A 24,381-nucleotide genomic window follows, 5' to 3' on the forward strand; every position below is an offset into this window, starting at 1 on the left:
GCACCTGTAGAGTCACGTGTGCTGCTCCTCTAATGATTCAAAAAGACGATTACTCAGAGAAATGTCCAAGAGGCCAAGGGCAACTCTGGAGAAGCTGCAGGGATCAGCTGCTCAGGTGGAGGAATATATTGACAGTGTAGCCATTAGTTGTTTGATCCACATTTCTAGTCTTAATGGAGGAATTACAAGCAGAAACAGCAGTGAACGTTTTGGCCAACAAGCAAAACTAACAGCCATCATCGTAAACACAACATCCCAAAGGTTAGATACAATGGTGGCAGCACCATGATGCGGGGATGCTTTTCTTCAGCATCAGGACAGAATAGCTGACTTGCTCATGTGGAGGCTGATGTGGCTAAAAACCTAGCCTTAAACGTACAATAGGTAAAATAGTCAAAGACCAGACCTAACTTTTCTGGTCCATGGATTTTCATGGATAAAAATCTATGAAAATGTATTTTTATAGGGATTTGCCATCCAGGATAACGGAGCTTGATATACTTTTGCTAAGAAAAATGCTAAAAGGTTCAGTCTGTAAAGCTGATGCAGCTAAAGGACTAATTGCAGCAAAAACTGGCTCTGTACAGCGTTATGTCATTTTTCCTCCATTAAACTACAATGCAATACTTTAGCTAGGTCATGACAATAAAATCCCAAGAAAATAAGTAGCTGTATGTTTACATATGCATTCATTTCCAAGTAACTATTCAATAAAAATCCACACCCAAGAAAAACTAAAAGGCAACACTAGACTGGCCATCAAAAAAGTAAAAGTATTCACAAGTACTAAACACACGTACCTCTGTGATTCTCTGCAATCACCAGCTTGAAAAAAAAACAGCCTCACCCTAAAGTTAAGAAAATACAAAAAAAAAAAAACCCCAACATGAGGGCGGAAATCCTCACCGAGTGTTTAGTTTTCTGTTTGTGCAAATTCAAGCTGGCAGCACTTTGTAAACAGATGGCTGTCAGGCCAGGAGGATTAGATGGGCCTGAAGGTTACACTTTCACTGATCCAATCTTGCTAGAGCCTCGCACACGTCATGATCGACATACGGCACACTTTATGGATTATCAGTTACTGATTCTTATGTTTCCAGCTCCAGCAGGCATTGAGAGTTCGTCTACAATAACAGATGACCCCAGACATTCACCGTCCTCCGTCAGGTGAGGAGGATTTCTCATACACAGGGATGCAGGTCACTCGTGCCGCTCTGGTCAGTTGTCTAATCCAATTACCTGCAAGCAGCTGCAAGTAATGGGATTGTTAGTAAGGTCACTGTTCTGACCCGATTAGCCTCGACATTCAGCGCTAAACATTGAAAAACACTGACAAACAAATGTTAAGAGACAACTTAAGATCATCTTGATGGTATTTATGGGAATCAAATACGGTGATGCTTAGTGTTTAAATGTGGAAAATGAATGTTGTGGGACAGAGATTGAGAACAAACAAGGAGTTTGTAGGGACAGACAGACAGACCGTCTGCCTGGCCATCTGTTGGAATCAAAGGTCTTCAGGGGAAAAGGCAGGAAAAACTATGGGGAAAAATTAGCTGGAAAATCAGCAAGTTCTCATGTAAAACTTTAGGTAAAAATCCAAAATAGTTGTATGTTAAATAGACAAGTGATCACTAATCAAAACCAGAACAGAACATCACCAAGAAGAAAACAAATTTATGCATCTTTAGTAAAAAATAATAATAATAAAAAAAGTACTAGGATAGAAGGTTGAATGAGAGAAGATTCAAGATTCAACTTTCAGAAAATTAAAGCAACAAATTTTCTTTTTTTTTCTTTGTGTGTGTACAGACCTTCTCAAACTGCATTTTCTGATTTTTTTTTTACCCTATTGCAAAATAATGCAACCAGGTAAAAAAAAAAAAAAAAAAAGGCTTAGCTGTAGAGGAGGGAACGTGTTAACCTGGGTCAGACTTTTCCTGAAGAACTGCCGCAGACAGAAAGCTTCACTTTCAAAGTCTACTTTATCAAAAGAATACACAGTAATATGCATGTATAAAACATAGAAAACATAAGCTTATAAACAACAAAATATAATTTCTTATCCACCAAGTTCTTGAATGTTGCTTGTAAGGAATTGCAGTCCAGTTCTTGTGTTTCTTCTTGCACTTATTTTCCACGGCATATTCAGTCCTCATGTGTCCACAAACGCGTCAATTATCTGCATCGCAGAGTCACAAAGTGTCACAGTCCTGGCAAAAACACCAAGTCAACACAACACTTGACATCTTGTTTGACATCGTCAGACGGAAAAGGTCCACTTGGCACCGAACACGTCTCTTTGCATGTCTTTATTAAGGCCAGTCCAACATGTAAATCTCTCTACTGGGTGCTTTCTTCACCTGATGTGAAGGTTATGGAGCTGGACGGCAAACTGCCCACTTAAACAGCAACAATGTCAAGATGGCTGCAAGCAGCAGGCCTCATTAACCCGCTCACAGGATCATTTGTCAGGTCACCGGCACAAAAGGGAGTGTGCCCTGTCCTTTTGAGAATTATTGTTAGCATTTTGCTGCTGCTGCTGCAGGTTCAGGCATTTAGAACTGGATTTATGTGAGCTCTTCTTTTTTTCTCCTAAAGTTTGTTACAAAAAATAAAAAAAAGAGTGAAGTATCTGGAGTCCCTCTCTATGCAGTGCCTTGCAAAAATATTCAACATCCTTGTTCACATTTTGTCTCTTCAGAACTACAAACTTCAATGTGATCTTATTGGGATTTGCTACATAAACACAAAGTGGAACGTAATTATGAAGCGGAAGGAAAACGACATGAACTTTTGTATTTTGGCTACAGATTCAAAACCGAAAGATGTAACCAGCTCTCCTTTCCCTGAACCGTGAGAAATCTTCGAAGTAAATGGAGTACATATGCACTTAGGTGAATCTCATTTCAAACTCAACAAATCTTCGAAAGCCTTAGAGATTTGTTGGAGACATTAGTGAACAAACGGCATCCTGAAAGCCCAAGGAATAAAGCAGAAAGGTCACGGAAAAGATTGTGGAGAAGGTTAACGCCGAGTCAGGTTATAAAACAATATCTCAAGCTTTGAACTTCTCACCAACATGTTCAAGCTATCATCTAAAAATAGATATAAGAACTGCAAACCTTTCAAGACATGCTCATAATCAGACAGGTAGAATAGAGATTAGAGGTCGACTAATAAATCTGGCCTTGAAGGAAGAGTGACGAGAAGAAAGACAAACAGCATCCTTTGAGCTTCACAGCAGCGAATCCTGGAAAACTGGAAGCAACACTGATGGTGCTGCACTCTGTTCACCCATAGCAAAGTACAACACAACAAGGGGTAGAGTTTCACAATAAAACATATTATTATTGTTATGTTTGAGTTGCGGATCTTACATTTCCTTTGTGCTAAAACCAACAACAGGGAAGAAGATAAAAAAGAAACATGTAACCCTTTAGAGAGCAAGTGAAGGAGTTTGGTTTCCATAATAACAGGCTGCTTTCTACTCAGTGTGGAGCACTTTGACAGATATCTTGTATCTATTGGCCAAGCGAGGATCTGTCGCTGTGCAACTGCAGTCAAAGTGCAACAAATATCGACTTTAAACTGAGTGCAATGCAAGCCGTGCCGAGCTGCTTGCACTTCAGCGCTGAGGGCGGAGATGCAGTGCATTGGCGTTCGCTCGGCGCAGGGAAAAAAAAGAGCGAAAAACCAAACATTGTTGCGTGGAGCATGAAGCACAAATGAATGGATTTCAGAGGTTGGTGGAGCTGATGCTGCATTCGGCGTGCAAGTCCCTTAATAAATTCACGTTGCAAAAAGCCATGAAGGGAGCAGAGCAAATAAGTGAAAGCAGGTGATTTGGCCAGTTAAAGATAGAAAACATTTTAGTAAAAAAGTCTGACAGACCCTAAAACTGGACATGATTGCTTTAATCCCTACATGGTGGTGGAATCATCATGCTTGGAGTCCTATACTATAACGCAGTTAGCAAAAATGGATTTTCTGGTGGGGAAAAGCTCACGGTAAAGCTCAGAGAAGTGAGCCTGATCTCTTAATTTTTAGTAATAGCAGAGTGTTGTCTACTGGACAGGGAGAGATGCTTGCACCATCCTAACAGCAACATCAAACTTGTTCAGGGCAGAATGTTATTTATAACTATAATTGCTGCAGAAAAATGGCTCAACGTGGATTGTTTTCCTTGTACTGCATATCTATGGACCGCTTTTTGTTGGTTTGTCACATAAAAATCCAGCTTTTGGATGAAACGTGAAGAATAGCTGAACTGGTATGAATACTTCTACAAGGCACTTTGCGTTCATTGTCACCTTGACTTGTTCACTTTCTGCTGGTTGTAGTTTTCTTTGCTCCTGCCAGTGGGATGGGAGTGCATACGGTGATGTTAGCAGTGCTCTTGCATTAAAAAAAGCAGCAGGCAATCAGAGGAATCAAGGCTGCTTCACACTTTAAAACAAACACAAGTCTCTTTAAGTTAAAATGTGTACGTTGTAGACTTCTTTCTTTCTTAATTATATATTTATTTTCATCTCTTCAGCTCACACAGGTCAATGTGTCCCCACTTTAAGGGATTGAAACCTGTTCTGTTTTTCCCTTTTATCCTCGTTTGTGCTGTTTTGTTCTGCCATCAGGACCGTGATCAGAATATTGGACATCATTTTTTTAATATATATATATATGTATATATATCAGTCATCATTCTTCATAACCTCCTCCTCCTTCTCCCATTTCTTTGGGCCAGAGTTCACCCGCCTTTTTGTGCTATTTGCACAAAAACTGGTCCACGAGAGTCGTGCAGCGCCGGCACTTGACGTAGCAGCACCAGTGGAACTTGCAGTGGCAGCGCTCGTGCTTGTACGTCTTGAACTGGTCGTACCCTCTGCCGCAGCACATCAGCTCGCAGCCGTCCATGCCCTCTGAGGTTTTGTTGCAGTAGCGGCCATGCGTTCCCAGCGAGCCGGTGGTTTCGTTCCGGAGACAGTAGTCGGGGCTTGTGTCAATGTAGACCATGTCTTCAGGTGTCGGGTTGTTGAAGCGCTTGTCTTTCAGCTCCAGCTTCCCCTGGTAAAGCAAAAAAAAAAAAAGGAGGGAAGAAGTTTGAGTGATACATCTGGACAGTGGACCACCAGAGCAGTGGTCTGGACTTTAAATAAAGTGAGCGTATCAAGTCTAGTGTATCTGTTCAGCACATTTCACCAATAAAGCATTCAAGTAAATGTTTGTGGTCACTACATATCAAATTAATACCTTGCGTCCAATCTGCATGGCCGCAGCACTGTCGTATTTCTCTTTCAGAAATTCTCCGACTCGCCTGAAGTCGGCCAGCTGAAGCCAGCAAGTTTTCAGACTGCAGGACCCGGAGACTCCGTGACACTTGCAGGAGACATGCGCTTGGTTGTAGACGGCCTGGAGAAAGACAGACGTTCATGTATATCTGTAAATAAATCCTCCTACCAGAAAAGAAAAGAACCAGCATGACGGCAAAGTACAGAAGTCTGAATTCTTAGTTTCAATACTACTCTGCTACCATCTAGTGGTGGAAATATGCAACTACAGAATTCCTGCGACTATTTCTCATGTCAACATCCCAGACTGTTTCAGAGTCAAATTTACAGTATAAGGTCTTTTGAATGGAAATGACTAATAAACTGTATATATAAATATATTTACATTTACCCTGAATTTTCACACACTTCATGGAGATCCTTGCTAAAACACAATGTCATAACAAAATGTTATGTTGCCACCACACACTTTTGGGTATTTTATGGGAAATTTGTCTGATAGTAACCATAAATTAATGAATCATTGCGAAAAGGAATGAAAAAGTCTCCTGACACTTTTAATAGAGTGGTGTATTTGTGCAAACAACCATTTTTGCTCAATAGAACCACCTCTTATCGCAATTGCAAGTCTTTTGGACCCGTTTGTTGTGTTTTTGGTCTTCATAATGCTGTTTATTCAGTAACATTTTTTTAAAAATTAATCCTTCACAGATTGTGCAATCAAAAAAGCAGTTGATTGCACAGTATTTTATTTTGGTGTATCGGTGAAAAAGGGTACCCCACTTTCCACTGACAACCCTAAATACTAGTGTTATCAAAGTTGCATTGTGGTGGCTGAAACTTTCCTTTTTCTCAAGAAAGATTGTAAAAAAATGAACATCTCTGCTTCACTTCCTTCATCCTTAGCTAACTTTAAAACCACAAATCAAACATTGGAAACATTTGACGTTCTGTCACGTTTTTTTTCTTCCCCCCCTCAGAAAGCCTGTAATTTGTAGGATGTTGCTGCGTTCTGAACATGTGGGTTTGTTTAAAACAAAACACAGAACAGGAAATAGAAGATTTACGGTCTCTGCAGCAGTAAACCTTGCAGCTTTACCAGGTCACCTAAACAACATTTAATAAACAAGCCACATTAAAACACCCCTGTCTTAAACACCCACATAAATTACGCCTGCTCTCATTGAGCGCTGCACAGAGTTTAGCATGCAGCAGACGAGCTACCACACATTTACTCCCTGAATCATTTACCTCTGATTCCTAATTTCCCCTGACGCTAATGAAACCCATCATTCTCTCTCCTCACGTTGCCTGATCTCAATTACCTTCTCACCTCCGTTAACCTCTGCATCCCAAACACCTCTGACCCCTACGTCCCACCTCCTACCCCCTGCTTTCAGACCTCTACTTTACTACCCAGCAGGCATAGCACTCGGCACCCTGCAATCCTGTGATACGACCCCCGTGACCTCCTCAGACAGCCACGGAAAACAGAGGACAATGGTATTTGTTATTAAGGCTACACGCGTTTGGTGGTTTAGCTCGAGATGTTATAACTACAACAACTTATTTCTCCCGTGAAAAAAACACTTTTACCACAAAACAGTAGCAGCCAGGAACCCCATTCTGTCCAATCAAAGCAGGCATCTGTTTGTCCAGCGCCATGGTGAGGTATTTGGTGGGTCATGCCTGCTGGGCACAGTGACTCTGGACCTTCATGGTCAGTCATCCATGGCGGAGACATGCTCTCTGTGTCAAGCACAATAGGTTTTACTCAGTCAGGGTTAGTGTGAGTGAGTGTGTGTATGGGTGCATACTCGCCCGTGTCTGAAACACACAAGGACAGAAATGGAGAACACAGGCTGCCTTTTAGTGCCAGGCTAAGCTATGAATGAAGTGAGAAGTTAAGGGGAAAAAAAAGCCAACACACGTCTACGCTTCACTGGCATTGTTGGTGTTACTGTATTTTAAAAGAGAGTCTTTGTTTTGACCCAACTGTAGGAGAACTAGATGATTACATTATAGTTTTCTTTGGCAAGTTCTCAGTCTTAACAGTAGACTTAATTAATGCATCGGCTCAAGAAAAGCATTCCCACAGCATGATGCTACCGCCACCTTGTGTCACTGTCGATCTGGTACGTTTCTGGTCATGTGCATTGTCAGTTTTCCTCTGGATACGTTTTCAGGGCACTGCAACCGTCACCCGCCTCATGTTGTTTATGATTCTTACTATGTGCAGTGATGATATTACAGAGATTGGGAGCAGAAATGTGTCTGTTTTATATCTAATACACAGGCATATGTATTTTTTAATCTTCTGTTCTTTGTTGAAACATTTTTTTCACCTGGGTTCCCATTATGGCCTGGAGTTTTCTGCATTGAGTTTGTGTGTTTACCCTGGCTTTCTCCATATTATCCAAATGTTCAGCGGTCTCTCTAAACTGTTCATAAATGCAAGTGTGTGTTTGTGTCGCTCTGTTGCCCTCTGATAGTGAGTGAGGTTGCTTACGTGCTAATCGGGAGGTTTTTCAACAGAATTCACATAATGAAAAACCAAACTGAGGAATATTTTTTATGTTAAACAGAAAGCTGAATGAGCATCTAGTTTTGGTTAGTGACAATCGGTCAAGTTTGACAAAGATTCCTCCCTTGATGTGCGTCTCTGCCTCCAGCCGTCAGCACACACAGACGACCACACTGCTCACTGTTCTCGCACACACACACGCATGCACGCACAGGCAGACCTCTCCATCCTCTACAAAGACTCTGTGGTTTGCCTTGTTCAGCCAAGCAAGACAAATCCCACTTAGGACAAACCAGCGTGTCCTCAGAAGAAAGACGGAACGGAGGGATGAGGAGAAGGAGAGAAACTGTCTTCCTCCCCACCTTTTCATCTCCCTCTTCTCCTCTCTTCCGTTTCGATGGACAGACGACAATGAAAGCGAAGGATCAAACAGGAGAAGGAAGGAAAAGTTATTTCAAAAGAGTGTGTGTGCGTGTGTGGAAGCATGTGTTAATACAAAGCTCCGGCAGTATATCTTCCTCCTCATACTTTCTTCTATAGCCCCAACGGGACCGTCGGCAGAAACACAAGCTCTCCAGACCCTCACCTTTGACCTCTGACACACACAAACCTGGGCTCACTGTCTCTCACACAAATCAAACGGGGCATTTGTGCATACACACATGCATGTCTCTGTCCTGTAAACAGCTTAAACAAAGCTGCGGTGGAGATAAGCGGCCTGCACCCAAACAGGCGAGGCGGACGGTTTACGACTAAAAGTGCAGATTTTAAAAATACGCGACATCCTGCAAACGTGCCATGAAATAGATCCACCAAATTTCATGTTCCCAATAAGAATAATAATAATAATGTTGACGTCCAACGTGTTGCATCTGTCCGTGTTTATCCGTGCATGTGTGTCTGTGCGTTAAAGCGCTGGAATGTGCCTTGACCTGGGCGACCCAGCTAAACTCCAAGGGCGTTAGCAGTTGTACCATTTGCAGGTTCCCAATAAATAACCGACACACACACACACACACACACACACACCCACAGTGTGGGAAGGCCACGTCAACTTTGACACACATTCCTAACAGACATACAGATATAGTATGCGGGTAAAAAGAGGAAAAACACATTTCCCCCAACAAAGTTCCCACAGCAGAACAAAAAGTGGCGGTGTGTGTTGGGTTCGTCATACCTGTCGTCCCGCTTCGTTGTTGTGCAGGTTCATGAGCATTCGGGCGTACTCTCTCGACCCGCGCGGGTAATTCTTCTCCCGCTCCTTGGCGTCGACAAATTCCCGGGCGAATCTGTAGCCGTAATGCACGTTGTCGCCGCAGCCTCCCCACAGCCAGTCGCGCGGCAGGTCGCGGGGCCGGGCGGCGCGGCTGCAGCCACACGTGGAGAGCTCGCCGTCGCGGCACGCCCGACTGATGGCGTTGACGACACCGGCCGCGCTGATGGCGTACGTGAATGCCGTCTCCCTTGAGCCTGGTGGAGTGAAAAACGCGAGATGATTTTTTTCTTAGATTTCAAAAACGACGCGAGGTGCAATTCTGTCGCTCAATGTTTTATACGTTACATATTACCATCATAAGACTTCCAGTGCATCTCATTGCCAACCAAAATCCATCTCTTGCTGCATGTTTATCAAGGAGCAGTGATTGCTGCAAGTCATTGATTCAATGCAATTGGCTGAGTTTACTTTGAAAAAAAAAAGTTTCTAACTGGTCTGAATAATAAATTGAGCTTGACTGTTTTATAACTAGGATCAACTGGGAATGTATGTAACCCACTTTAATCTCTGTGGATGAACTGAATTTACTATTTTTTGGTGAAGTTTCTTCTGTTGCGAGCTTGAAGTGGAAAAATAAACTAAGCGGATATAAAACCGAACATGATGATTTATGTGGCTTGCTTTTGTATCTACACCTTTTTACCCGATACATCAATTTGTTTCAGAGATCACAAAATGAGAATATAAAGAAATATAATTAACCCCACAGGATAATGCTGCAACTACAGAGAGGTGGAATTTTATTTAGTTTGTCAAAGAGGGATAAATACACAAAAACATCACAGTTTTCATTTAGTTATTTGTAAAAAAAAAAATATATATATATATATATATATATATATTAGGGCTGTTGTAAACGAATATTTTAGTAATCGAGTAATCTATCGATTATTCTTACGATTAATCGAGTAATCGGATAAAAAAAAATTATAAAATGAAATATTGGTAAATCTGGCATAATACCGGTGTTACTATCAGATATCAATATCAGTCCAATTTTTCATATTTGAGCATCCCTAACAGTTGCTTTTTTGTAGTTTAGAAAACTAACCTGTAACAATAATAGCTCACTTTCTAAGTTAACCAGAAGAAAAGTTATAGAAAAATCTGAAATTATATTGAATTTAATAACAAAGAGGCAGGCTCATAAATATGCTTATAAAAAATGTCTACAATCCAGCTTTTAGTTTATGTATTCATCTTCAGTGAGTTTAATAGATTAATTAAACTCACCTTGCCACCTAACCTGTCACGCTTTGGGTTTGAAAATACTGGAAATGCCGCCTGGAGTGGGAGGAGAGGGCGAATGAACGAACGTAAGATGGAGGGGAGGAAATAGACCAGCGGACTGACGAACCGTTAGACCGGGGGACGAACACGGGGGGAAGCAATACGGGATATTTACGACACCTTCACTGGTCACACTCAGAAACTCATCTACCAGCCATGTACGATGCGCTCCGCCACCCGTTTCTTCAGACCGGGATATGAAATTTATTGTGCGGTTCGTCGGTAAAGCTACATTTACACGGTAAGCATCAGCTACTCAGCCGCCCGCCCTGTTCAGGCTATCCGCTCACCTCAGCGCTCTTCCCGCCGTTCGCTTTCAACCAGCAGCCCCGGAGGAGAAATGCTGCCGTACTCCAGGCATTCCCCCAGTCATTTTAAGGATGCTTATTGGTTCCCCAAAAACGATAAAAAGTCGGGCATTATCATCAATCAATAAAATCCCCAAGGGCCTTGAAGATTGGACTTTATGCCGCTGAGACTTAGCTTTTGTCAACAACTTAGAGGCGGAAGTGAGAGCTCCGCGCAACGCAAATGAAGTCCCGGCCGGAACACGGTGCGCTAACTAATAAAACATAAATTAACGAAGCTTCGAGGCAGGTAAATTTTCCTCGAGGAATTTTAGTAATCGAGGTACTCGAATCATTCGAGGAATCGTTTCAGCCCTAATATATATATATATATATATATATATATATATATATATATATATATATATATATATTTAAAAACCTTGTTTCTCAAACATTTCTGTGACAAAAAAACCCCTTATTTCTTTTGAAATTTCTAAATGTAGTACAGAAACCTAATTAATAAATAAATGAATTTGCATGCGATTAACTCTCAGTATAAATAAAGCTGTTTGGTGAAGTTTGTTAGACAATGTTAGTGAAGAAACAGATTTTAACGTAACCTGGAAAAGAAAATCATTTGCTACTCCTGGTTTTAAATAAGTTTATTTCTGCTATTGGTTTAAAGATGAGCTTCTAAATGCCTAATAAGTGACTGGGCCTGCAAATTAGCCTTTGGCTAGTGGGCCCATGGACGGGACAATAGCTTTCGTTTAATCACTTCAATAAAATAAATTTGAAAAAAAGTATTTAGGTAATTGTTTTTTTTGTCAGTCAACTTAACGTAAAACCTTCAAAATATATTTGGTATGCCAACACTAATAAAACATACATATTTTCTTGGCTCTACCTGACAATTGATTAGTAAAGGAAATAAAAACAGAGTTTCAGATTTACGGATATATAAGGACTTGTGTCTAATTGCCTGTTATCAATTCAATCATTCGATGTAAGCAGCTAATTTAAATCAAGCCACAAATGATTTACCACTTTCGCCCGTGTCCATGTTATTGGTCTCAGTTTGCTCATTGTGAAAGAAAAGACCACCAACTCTCCATCTGCATTAATACACAACCACTTAAAAAGCAAACAGAGAAGATGGGATCAATATGCTGACAAGTAGGAGGTTAAGAAACCTGAATGTCAGCCATTTCCATAACAATAACAAACAGCATCCTGACTTGAAGCCACATAGTTTCCAGTTTTGTAACCTAAACGTCTATTCTGGAGATAAAATCATGCTCTTAATTTTAATAAATACCAACAACTCGGAAAGGACTAATCATACCCTCATTTAAGCAATGCGGAGCAGCACTCTATGACCTTGTGGCTGTTAAGTGATACAACAACTCAACAGCAACTTTAGGTTCTAATTGAGGCGCCCTCCAAGCCATGATTCCCCGGGTGGAGAGCCATTACGCGATGCTTTACATCAAAAAAGGTATACAAATATAAAATATGAATCTTTTTGGTTGCACTTCCATTGCAGATTTTCTGTTGGAGTATTTAGTATTGTCTTGTAAGTAGCCAGCTACTTTTATGGACCACAGTATGGACTGGAATCAACACAGCCAGCCAGCCAGACAGAAAGGTATGCATAAAAAAAAAGAAAGAAAGAAAAGAAAACGAGGCGTGCGAGCCTTTTTTATTATTCGGTGCGCTTTTTAAAGAAACAGTTCCCCCGTCAGCTTTATGGGACTGTGGAGACTCGACTTCAAATAACAGGTCCGGATCTGCCGGCTCGATGCTAGCTCATCAGCGCATTTCAAACGGAGAGCCGCGGGACAATGGCTGCCTCACACCTCCGTATAAACCTGGAGGACAGAGCCCACCGTCAATACGGAGAAGCAGAGAGAAGGGCAGCAAACACCTCAGCTCTCGGACGGACTGACCGCCTGCAGCGGATTTGACACTTACTTGTTGATGAGACGTTTCCCACATCGCCTGCTGGGGATTTAAACGAGCTGGACACGGATCCGGGATCGAAACTAGCAACAGAAACTCATAATACCGGAGATAAAACGCTTTTTTTTTTTTTTTTTTTTTTTTGGGGGGGTGGGGGGAGGGAGGGTTCACCCTCGAGCGTCTTTACGCATGACTTCCGTCGATGGTGCGTCGCGTTTTGCGTTGAACTGAGAACCTTTATTGCGCCTGCGCAAAAGTTAACTCAGCGCTTTTGGTCCAAATTTTTTGTCATAAATATAGTTGGTGAAAAATAATACGATTGGTAATCAGAATAATATTGACAGGAAAGCAATTGGAAGTTCACATCTTAAATTTGTTGAATTACTGGACATTTTTGTTTTTTATTGTATTTATATGACGCAGATGGCGATTCTTTTGGACAGCTTGTGCATTATGGGACAAATTCTGACAATTTTTAAAATAAATTTTGTCTAAAAGTCTTCCTCTTCAGCCTTCCAAAATACACGTGTTTCTTCCAGGGAAGGTATTTGTAAAGCACATGTTCAACAACAGGACATTTCAAAGTGATTTACATGACTAGAAATTAAATCAAACAAGCAAAAACATTACATTGCAATAGCTATATCAATTTTCTTGGTATTAATGCCAGACAAATAAAGGTGACAAATTACATTCAGTTCTATTAAGATTCAGGCTAACATATAGCAAATCCAAAACCATTAATTAATGCAGACATCCCAAACACAAGCCGTAAACTTGGTGGATCTGTTTTTATTACCCCGATGAGCAAAATCCTGTATCTGAACAAAACAAAGAATTGTATCCAAGTCATGGTCTAATAAATATTGCAGCTGAAAAGCAAATCACCTCGATTCCATAATCGTGTTAAGAAGCTGCAGTTTTCTCTTACATTTCCTTGATACACATTTTAAATTGCATTGAAAGACTGAAGCCTGACCGGCAGTGTGCAGCAGCAGGTGGAGGAGGGGCAGCTCACCTCTGCTCAACACAGATGTGAAACTACAGATTAAAGGACTAAACTGTGGTGAAATGTTTATGTTTTTGAATCCTTATAAAACTCTGGTGTGCCCTCACAAAGGTAGCTAGTTCATGTCTATTAAAAAGAATAAGTTTTCTAAACAACCACATGATGGTCTTGGTTTTTTTTTTTACCCTGCAGATTAAAAAAAACAACAAAAAAAACCAGAGAAAATTACAGTAATACCTCCTTAAAGGAACCTCAAACCTGTTGTTGCCTTGAATTTTAACACATCCAGCATGAAAGACTCACCAATGTGCATGACCCGTCCAAACACGGACGTGCTGTCCACAGTGCTGCAGTTCCACCTCCTCTGTTTGAACTGGTACTGGCACTCCTTGATGCCCGTTCTCGCTCCGTCTCCGATGTAGCTCATGTGGTCTTGGTACAGCTGGCACAGCTTCCTCTGACTCTGCGGGGCCACACAGGAACATCAGCCGGGATTAGCAGAGATTAGCTGCCTAATGGCTCGACACTCCTGAGCGGTCCCTGTGGGGAGATTCCCATGCATGGAAACTCACCTGTGAAAGGCCAGAAAGCTGACTGCAGAGAGGCTGAGCGCCGATGATGTACATCTCGGGCCGCTGGATCGGGGTCAGACCTAGAGACCTGAAAGATGCGGGGCATTTGAAGTTGAAATCTGATTAAAAGTGGGAATGCAGCTGAGACTCTGGTATGCTGGCAGCAGAGCACAAAAGTCAGGCGCAAATTTTACTGGGACAAGTGGGCTATAAAACACAGATAAATAGACTCCTGTGGAGAACATCTCTACAGCCACTATCTTTATTACTCCTTGGATTCCTTCCCTTTGACCTCCCCCCACCCCCAAAACCCCCCTCACTCCTCAGCTCAGTACAAGAAACAAACCATCTGCAGCTCACTCATGTCATCTCTGCAACATCATTTCACGAATGTTCATCTAATCCTATAGCAGTTTCTAAAACAAGTGTGGATAAAGCACCCTGGAGGTGCAAGGCTGTGCCATTTGGGAGGCCAAGCAGGGTAAATATTGTGACAGAGCCTTCACATTTGTTCTATTCAAACCCTGCATCCAACGTCACAAAAAAAAAACAAAAAAAAAAACGCATCCCCAAAAAACAAAAACAGCTGAATGAATGCATCTTAAAATAAGAAAACAACAACAAACGGACGCGGAACATGGAGGGGATCCATCCCCAAATTATGCGTCAAACGACGCTCCAAATTATAAATCACATTCGAACCACATGGGCGGATTTCAAAGCGGCATCTCCAGTTATCAGTCACTCACCACCACGAATTCGCCTCCACCATCAGAAGCCGGGAGCTGCAGGCGAGGACGACGCACGCCAGCTGCAGCAGATGTCGGACGGCTCCGGTCCGTCTCCTCGGGACGGGCCCGTTGTCCATGATTGTCCGCCGCGGCGCCGCCGAGCAGCCGGTGCGGGGCAAAGTGCTCTGCTGTTGAGACATGGGTGAGAAGGGTCACCGCGCGTCCTGCTCCGGATAATTAATGGAGACGGTGTGAGTTCGGGTCCACCTCACAAGTCCTCTTTAAGTGTGCCAAATGTTCCTACTCTTATCAGACTCTTTCTGCGCAGTATACAATAAGCCAGAAAAAGAAAAAAAAAATATCCCAAGTTTATCCCAAGGTGTCAAGCAGTTGGTCATCTGAAATCTATCGGAGGTCGGGGGGAAAAAAATCCACTTTCGTTAGATTCGTTAAATGAAAACGTTGTGCGTAAAACAGTTTATTAGTCCAGTTTAAGCCTTCTTTTATCAGCAGACAAATAAAACCAGCCAATGTGTGACATGCAGAATCCAGCTGTCTGGTTTGGACAGTAAAATAAAAATACACATATTAACAAGGATATTAAAATCTGAAAAAAGGTGAGGAGCCTGCTGCCTGTCCTTCTTGTCCCCCTGCAGCTGCTCTACCGCTGCTATCGCTCCCATTCCTTGTTAAAGTTTAGACTCCTCCTCTTTTTCGCACCCCGACTTCAGGCCAGAGCCGCCTCCCCCCTCTTGTCACCACGTGAGAGGGGATCAGATGAACAACTGGAAACCACACACATCAGGGATCCGACACATCCATCTACAAATGTCTGTGTATTCTGGTTCCCCCCCCCCCCCCCACATATAACCAAAAAAACCCGGAGTAAATTGAAGATTTTATTTAATAGATCAACACAAGAGTGGATAGAAAATGGTTAACAAATAACATTGCAAATGTGAAAAGCGTGACATGTATATGCATTTATCACTTCACTTCCTTTTTTTTTTGATACATCTTAATAAAATACCATGCTGTGGGGTTGGACTTAAATCTATTTGTTTATTAGGTGCCTTCTGAAGGTTATTTGTTGAATATTTTTAGGGGTGATAGAGGAAAAATGACTGGTCCCACTTTTGTATTCTCGTTTGTAAAATATTTTGCAGGAATGTCCACTTATGGATCACGCTTTAATCGGCTTTTACAAACAGTACTGTATGGTTGTGACTTTGAAGGAAAACACATACGTTGAGAGTTTTTTTTTTAAATTATTTTTATTACAAATTAAAAAAAAATTTTGTCAGCAACTTCAATCCTTGAGTAATTTTGTACTGCAACTTTTGGATGTATAGTTACAACCCACCTGAAGCAAAATGTTGAATTACTTCCTTTGTGAAGGCCTAGTAATTAAGCAGTCACTTGATTCAGATGTGTTGGAGCAGAGATTGATCTGAAAGCTGCAGAATAGAGGCACTTTAAGACTTGATGCTTTAATCTGATGGCCCCTTCGCAACACGGCAGAGGCAGTGTCATGCTAAGGATGTATTATTTCCCTCCCACTTTCTTGCAACACCCTGCGTTGGTTTGTTGTGTAAAATCAAGATAAAGTAGTCTGGTTTATGGCTGCAACATCACAAGATGTGAGGTGTGAATATTTTACTGAGGTCCTGTAGACAACAGATTGTGGCCTGAGGTGATTGAAGTGTGGCAATCCAGTTGTTGATTCCTTCTCTCTATCCATCCATCCATACATGTGAATGGGGGCTGAACCTTTTTTTTTTTTTTGCTTAACAACCAGCCTTTACTAAAAGTTCATGTGGGTCAGATTCCTTTTATTAGCTGAAGTGAATGATTTGTTTGAGTAAAAGGTGAGTGCCTCAAAAATCTCCTAATCCTTCCCCCTCTTTGGAGTTTAAAAATAAAAAAAAAAGACACACATACATACACACCCACGTAGGAACAGGCACGTTACCCTACACATTCACAGACAGACGGTCAGGAAAAAAAGAAAAGGCGTGTTGAAGCGAGCTCTCCTCAATTCATAACCGGGTCTATAAGACAAACTGCAGGCGGGTCGGTGGGTGGTGAACCTGCAGAGCAGCTCTTTGATCCGACTCAGTGCCTCTCTATAAAGACCGCATCCACTCGGCCAAAGGAGGACTTGAATGGGAGGCCCCCGAAGTCTAGAGAAACCGATCAAAACATCCATAAAGCGCTGCTGGTAATGAGCTCTTCCCGGCTGTTTTGCTCAAAAAAGAAGGAAAAGGACAACTTTACAGATACTCACATTAACAGGTTGGATCCTCGTTTATTTAGCAGTTTCATACTTCAAAAATAATTTGCCATACACGTTTGCTAGATCATTGTTGACTCTCAATGATCTCAGCGAGAAACGTCAAAGTTTTGGTGTGTGCGCTACATTGAGACAGCGGTACGGAAGGTAAAAAGGTCCAATTCATCTTTGAGCATTTAAACCGGTTGCAGAGTAAATGCATCCACAGTAATGCGTGGTATGAGGTTAAGAAATTATTTTCTTGTAGTTTTCTCCTCTCAAATGAGACGACTAATAGGATGACAGCGCCCCCATCTGGGAAAAGATAAATATTAACTTTTAGTTATCACCAAACATTCAGTAATGACTCAGGAAAAAATGACTTACAGATAAATAAACCTTTACATATATATATTGTTTCAATTTTCATGCAGTCTTTTTATTTTGACTGTTATTTATTTTACAATTATTATTCAGATGTTTGATCTGCTGCTTGGTTTTGTTTTTTTCTCAATTGTACTCCGAGTTGCCCTGACATATTCTAGTGCTATTTCCAGGTTTTTCAACATTTTAAAAACAGACACAATGATTCAATATCCGACATTAAACTGCTGTTGTTACAGGCTTAACGTATTTTGTCACATAACTTCAAACTACAATGTATTCTGCTACAATATACAAACACAGACACATAAACTATATTGAAGTGGAAGGAAAATTATGCAGCCAACACCACAGCATCTTGCTACCCACCAGATACATTTTTTTTATTTTTCACTAATAATTAAAAATGTATGTAGACTTTATTTGAAAGATCGTGCATAAGACTGACATAACGCATGTTATGAAAATGAAAGAGTAGAATTTTTATGATTGTCGTCATGACGTGTCATTCGGTAAATAATGTCACTTTTAATGCAAAGTTGCATAAAACATCCATTAAAAGTGTGATTATTTATCGAATAACACTACTACCTAAGACAATTTAAAGATTACAAGAAAGTTTGCCTGCTTGGAAGGCAAAGCAGGTTATAAAATGTTGCCTTTTAATATTTTCTAAATTTAATATACATCAATGGCCAGTCCTGTACTATAACAGGAAAACAAACATCTGTATCAGTAGAGAGGGACACAGCAATTAGATGACAAATCATTCAGTAGCAGCCATTGGATTAAATAGACTAATGTTACAGCGCCATCTACTGCTATCCAGATGTACAAAATTTACTTTAATACAGATATAAGGGCCTATATTCAGTTGTGTTCATGTTCATCTCCTTTATGCTTGCAATCCATACCAGCTTTTGAGACACTGCAAAGTGAACTTGTTCCAAGTCTCATTTTGGAGCTGCAGACAAAATTAAATCTTTGGAAATAGAAGAATAAAGGACCAAAAATGATTCATATATCTCGAATCCTACATGCAATGTTTCTATTAAGACACTAGGAGGAGCAGTTGGGCCGCAGACGTCCCTTCAGCAAAAGAAATGGAGGCAAAGACAGGGAGGGAGGGGTGAGGGCACAAAGGCACAACTTGGACAAAGTAAGAGGAAGAAAGAAAAGGGAGGGGAGCGAGCGGAGGGTGAAAGAGGGAGGGGAGTGTCCATGTAAAGGATCCAGAGCGGCAGAAAGGGGTGGAAGGCGCAGGGAGGGCGGCACGTCCCTGGAGGATATGAGCAATAGGCGTGCAACAGGGAGCAATGCCTGAGAAAGTCGGCAACTCCTCTCTGGATTAACACCAGCCTCACTTTTTTATTGCCTCCAGTGCCAGACTGGAGCGGCAGCAGCGGCGGCAGCAGCCAGCTCCCCTCCTGCAGAGAAAGCAGCTGCAGTCGGCTGATGGAGGCTGAGCTGGTGCCCCGAGGAAGCCACTGGTGCCAGAAAGCAAAGTATTAATTCTGGGAAATGAATGTCACTTTTAAATTGATTGCTCATTAGTTAAAGGGAGAGAGTTCAGGCAGAGGAGAAAGCTGAGGATGCACAGAGCGAACTTCGTTTTTTTTTTAGCACCTTCATCTTCGCCGAGACATCTAGACAGGTTAATTTTTTAACGGCAAATGTTAATATTTTTTTCAATAATATGAACAGTTTAAGATAAAGGTACCATTGGGAAACATTACTGAAACTGTGCCATAAAACTGATAATATTATTATTAATAATAACGCAGCTCTTTTGCAAAAGTAAAAGTTGTGAAAGTGAAGATGCCGTTTTAAAAATACAAACACAAACTAATACAACATTTCTGTGAGTGAAACTCAAAATACAAATAACATTTTTCTAGGCGTAGACTCAGTCTTCAGCAGTAAAGTGCAAACACAGAATAATTCTGAATTTTGCTTCCTTTAAAGTATTTTTACTTTCCGTCTGTATTTTCATCAGTGCTGCTTTTAGGAAGCTCCTGATTGACCCGTCTGCCTGCGTTCTGACCCTCCGTTATGTTCACAAAAACAACGGGAATTTGGATTCAAAGAGCAGGAACAGAAAAAAAATAGATGGTCAGAGTTTATTGGAAAATGGATGCAGGGTTTAACTAAAACTGAACCCGTTTGCTTTTTAGTTTCCGGCCCGTGTTCAGATCCTGTTCTGCTAGTCGTTCTTTTTAAATTGCTCCGTCTCCGATTGCTTTCTCAGCTGCTTCCACTCTGCTCATTATTCTCATCCGTTTGTTTCACTCATTAATTCTCCTCCCCAGTATATATTCCCAGTTTGTACTGGTGCATCAATGCTGCGTTATTCTTCCCTCAGCTGTCTTCCTTCCACATTCCTCGTTTTATTTAGCTTCATGATCTCCAGTTAACGTTGGTGGACCTTGGAATTTGGGTTTGTACGTTTCTCTTTTTTTCTCTGTTGGTAATATGTCACCTGTGGGCTTTATTCATTAGTTGAGCAGGAAGAAGAGAAGACCTGCAGCGGCCAGAAATCAAACCAGGAACATTTGCGTTGAGGACTGTAACCTGCTCCAGGTGATTTGATGATTCATTAGAGATGATCTCAGGTTTTTCATTTACTTCTGCTATTAGACGGATATAGTCTATTTTGATATCCATCTCTTCTATGAGTCTCCTTTGCTTCTGTAAACTCCTGCCAGTTCTTCTTGAACCCTTGAAGAAACTCAAGACTCAATAGAAACACGCACTCACAAACCACTAGTAAAATTATTTCCCCTGATCACCACTGAAATTAAATGCGTGGGTGGAAGACCAGTGACTCTCCACTTTGTGTTAGGACCACCGAATGCAAAGATGCCAAAGCTTCCTCTGGGAGAGAGACAAGACTAGTCTCTGTAGCAACCAAAGGCCCTGAAAGCCAGAATTAATGTCAGACTTTAAAACATTTTAAACTCCTCTGCTCTCACGTTAAAGCTCTTTTTCCTCAGTGTCACCCTTTTCAATGCATTTCTATTAATCATAAACACGTGTTCTGCAGCAATCTGCCAAATGCAGCCGCCTGCAGGGGAATTTACAGCTGAAATTGTCCTCTCTCTCTCACACACACACACACACACACACACACCCAGAGGGACATGCAGACAGAGTTGGAAGTAGCTTTGAAGAAGCTTTAGGCTTTAAATCTGCCTCTTTGTTTTTCTCTCTGGCTACAAACACAACCATACATGGAAACCCATCTTGCTTTATTCTCCCTCCATCACTCCTTTCCACCTTGCTCCTGCATCCCCGTTCCTCCATCTCTCTCTCCCACCTCCGTTGCGCCCGCCCTCCCCTCCCGTCTCCTTCTTCTCCCTCTCCTAGACTCTGTCCATCTCCCTCCTCCTTGTCTCCATCCATCCTTATGTCAGCTGGCAGAAGATGAGTCATGCCTCTAGCTGGGAGGCTAAAACTCTCTCCGTCTTTCCCTCTAAATATATCCCTTCTGTACTTCCCTCTATGTCTCTTTTTCACTTGTTCTCACACTTCTCTCTGCTTTGTCTCGCCATCTGTTTCTCTGCAGCACTCTGCTTTGTTCTGTCGCTTCACTTCTGAGCTCTTTCTTGCTCTTTCCTCACACTTCTATGTGCTTCTGACAAGTTAACGTCAGAAGCTTGTTCTGATATTTGTTTAGATTTGTTTTATTTGTTTCTGTGCAAAACGTGAAGCAGTTTTTTCTGAGCTTATGTCAGATTGTCTCAAATCTTTTGAAAACACATCAGCAAAAATTTTTTTAGCTACTATAAGTGGACCTGTGTTGGCCGCAGAGTCAAACAAAATCAAGTCTCCGCTCAAACATTTGAATTTTCCGTCAATAAAAATAACGGCGCCACTTTATCTGGAGCTTAGGCCCATTTCACAGCACACCAAGATTCCCCACTACTACATTAACAATCCATCAGAACGTCTCTGCAAGGTCTTTAAGAACAAAGTAAGCTACGCTTAATGTGTGATGACATGTGGGAGTTTCCCGACTGTTTTGAGCCTCCCACAAACCCTTTGGGATGAGATAGTGTTGGTCCATTATCCTGGTGGCAGCATATCTTTGTGCTGCGTGGAGCCTGATAGCTCGCCAACACACACGGCACCATGATCAGGCCGGCTGCACACGTACAGTAGATGGGTATGTGCTGCACTACCTGTGAAATATGTTTCCCACCTGCATGGCATTGCAGGTAATGATGGGGGAGGGTTTAAAGAAGAAGGAGTACTCATAGGGTGCATTTTAGAATTTAACAATCCAGGCTGAGAAAAGTTTAATATTTCAGAGAAAATCCACTTGGCCTTGTTTTGCACTGGAGTAGAATCCTGCGATCGAGGCCGCGTCCCTGATCGGTGCACCCAGGGAGAGGCGTGTGCAGCTGGGTTATGTCCCATGACTTCCCCGTGCCCTGCAGCCCTGAGAAGCACCAGCCTCCTGATCCCTTCCCGGGAGAAATTAACAAACACTTTGACAAGTCCAAACAGACACATGCAACTCCGTGCTTCACTCAGGCTTTTTCCAAACACCTATCGAAAAAAAAAATAAAAATCTGATTTTTTTCACCTAAACTACTGACACATTTTAAATTACTTTCGGAGAGAAGATTCAAGTTTAAAATCTACAGTTTGGGAATATGAAATGAGGGAATAAGAAGGACAAATGTTGGCTAGTGGTCTAATTTGCATCTCTTCTCTGGTTTTATTCAGATTACCTAAGAACGTCTAAAAAGTTGTCATTTGTGCCGCAGCAATTTTTCATTTTAAACTGACTTTTTAGCCGACAAGAAAGCAAAACCAACAAATTTCTAAGAAGCAAAACACCTCTACACAACATTGCATCATCTTTCTTCCACTTCACAATTAGAAACTACATGTAGCAAAAGTAAGCAACTTTTTATTCATCTAAGGCAAAAATTCATTGTTTTCCACCTTCAGACAGACAGAAACTATGTAGACGGGCTTGCAAACACACACCAAACACATACACACACAAACGGAACAATATGCAGCCTTTTCATGCCAGCAGATGACAGAGTGCATTGAGAAAATGCCAAAATGCTGAGTACTGTGGGAGAGAGTGTGCACGCCTGAAAAATCTCCTATGTCAGACTGCAGAGCTGGCAGAAATGGCGAGCATCGCTGAGGACTCTCACACACACACACACACACACACACACACACACACACACACACACACACACACACACACGCAAACGCGCAGACAGACAGACACACACACCTAGGCAGAAAGTGTGCTGCAAAAACAGAAGGACGGCTGCATTGTGTAACACAACAACACGAGCCTACTGTAGCGAGTCGGATGCACAGGCAAGCTGTCGGATCAGAGAGAAGGAGGAAAAGTGGACATAAGGTACGAAGAGAAAGAGACGGAGCGGAAAAGGATGGAGATGGAAGATCTAGTTCAACTACTGCATCTCCCCTGATTCCAACCTTTCCTGCATTTCTATGATCTAAAATCTATCTCTAGGGCTTTTCTCTCAAATTATAAATGTACCAATGATTTTATCTGTCTAACAACTACTTTTAGACTTTTAGGTGCCTGAAGAGCTGCTGCACCAGCTATTTTTGCCCAATAACATTTAATCAACCTGGACTCTTAAAAAAAAAAAGAAAAAAAAACTGTGGTAATGCCAGTGAATACAGTCATTCTCTCAGAGTCAGAAGCCTCTTTTAAATATGTATGAGGAGTTGTTTGGAGTTGGGGATGTGACGCAAACACTGGCTTCTGCAGTTTTTCATATGTGACCTCTCAAAGGTTTTTTTCTTTTTTAAAAACGCAGCTGTGAGAAAATGTCCAAAATCTCAAAAAAAGTTTCTCCAAAACAAATCAAAGCTTTATTGACTTATTGTGAGATTCATAAAATGTGTTTAATATTAATTTGCAGTTCAGTAAATATAAATATAAACAACTTATACCAAACATTTTCTGTGCAGTTCCAACTAAAATTTCAGTAGGTAACTTTTATTTTTTTTTTCGGTTTATCCGTCTCCAAGTATGCTGCCATGACATAGTAACAATTTTAACTATTTAAAACACTTTTTTTTTAGATAAAAGTTGCATATTGCAACTCTTGACACATAAAATGTCTTTATGTAAAAAGATAAACGAGTATGAACACCTTTACAAGGAGCTGAATTACTGACTTTTTCTTGCGTTAGCTCTGCAGTGACTCTCTGGAGAACATTTAAGACGGCCAGAGGACCTTGTTCAGTACCGCAGCAGGGCAGGATTATGTGAAATGTTTGCACTGGTAGAGAGTAAATAAGAACAGCTGAGAACCTTTCAGGGCAAATCAACACAAACACACACACACACACAAAGACCAGGTTTCACTGCGATACAGGTGAAGCCCTGGTGGAGCGAGGAAACACCTGAGGGAACATTAAAGATTCAGCGAGTACAGCGAGCAGGCCACCCAGGTCATTGGATCCGCAGCCTTTCTCTCTTTTTGCTGCGTAAAGTTCTGTTAGTCTGCTTGTCATGGAGAAGGAAGAGAATCTACAGAGTCACGGTAATATCCATTCAGGAAGGCGTCGACCTTCGAGGGGGAACGTGTTGACACATGGCCACGTAACCTTGGCAACCGGCGACGGCTGCGGGTACAGATGAAGCGTGTTGTCGACACGAGCAATTATCCTGTTAGAGCCCTCCCCTGAATTATCAAACGCAGACACAAAGTTACACAAGCCCCGAATACACGAGCAGACGAGAGGCTGAAGACGTTGGAAGAAACG

General features: G+C 41.6%; 1 protein-coding gene and 1 long non-coding RNA gene across 2 annotated transcripts; one reads left to right on the plus strand and one right to left on the minus strand.

The window, feature by feature from the left end:
* The first annotated feature begins 999 nt into the window (after window positions 1–999).
* On the plus strand, window positions 1,000–5,472 carry LOC148152493 (uncharacterized). The gene is made up of 2 exons (XR_015762175.1): window positions 1,000–1,167; window positions 5,299–5,472. It is a non-coding gene; the product is annotated as an uncharacterized LOC148152493 (long non-coding RNA).
* wnt5b (wingless-type MMTV integration site family, member 5b) lies at window positions 1,967–15,776 on the minus strand. The gene is made up of 6 exons (XM_014992576.2): window positions 14,964–15,776; window positions 14,215–14,302; window positions 13,946–14,105; window positions 8,993–9,285; window positions 5,251–5,409; window positions 1,967–5,064 (listed from the first exon to the last, which is right to left on the minus strand). Exons 1-6 carry the CDS (start codon window positions 15,143–15,145, stop codon window positions 4,765–4,767), a joined length of 1,182 nt encoding a protein of 393 aa, XP_014848062.1. The 5' UTR covers window positions 15,146–15,776; the 3' UTR covers window positions 1,967–4,764.
* Window positions 15,777–24,381: the final 8,605 nt, after the last annotated feature.

This window comes from Poecilia mexicana, unplaced genomic scaffold, assembly GCF_051168715.1.
Source record: "Poecilia mexicana isolate PSO_F unplaced genomic scaffold, ASM5116871v1 scaffold_23, whole genome shotgun sequence".
NCBI lineage: Eukaryota > Metazoa > Chordata > Actinopteri > Cyprinodontiformes > Poeciliidae > Poecilia > Poecilia mexicana.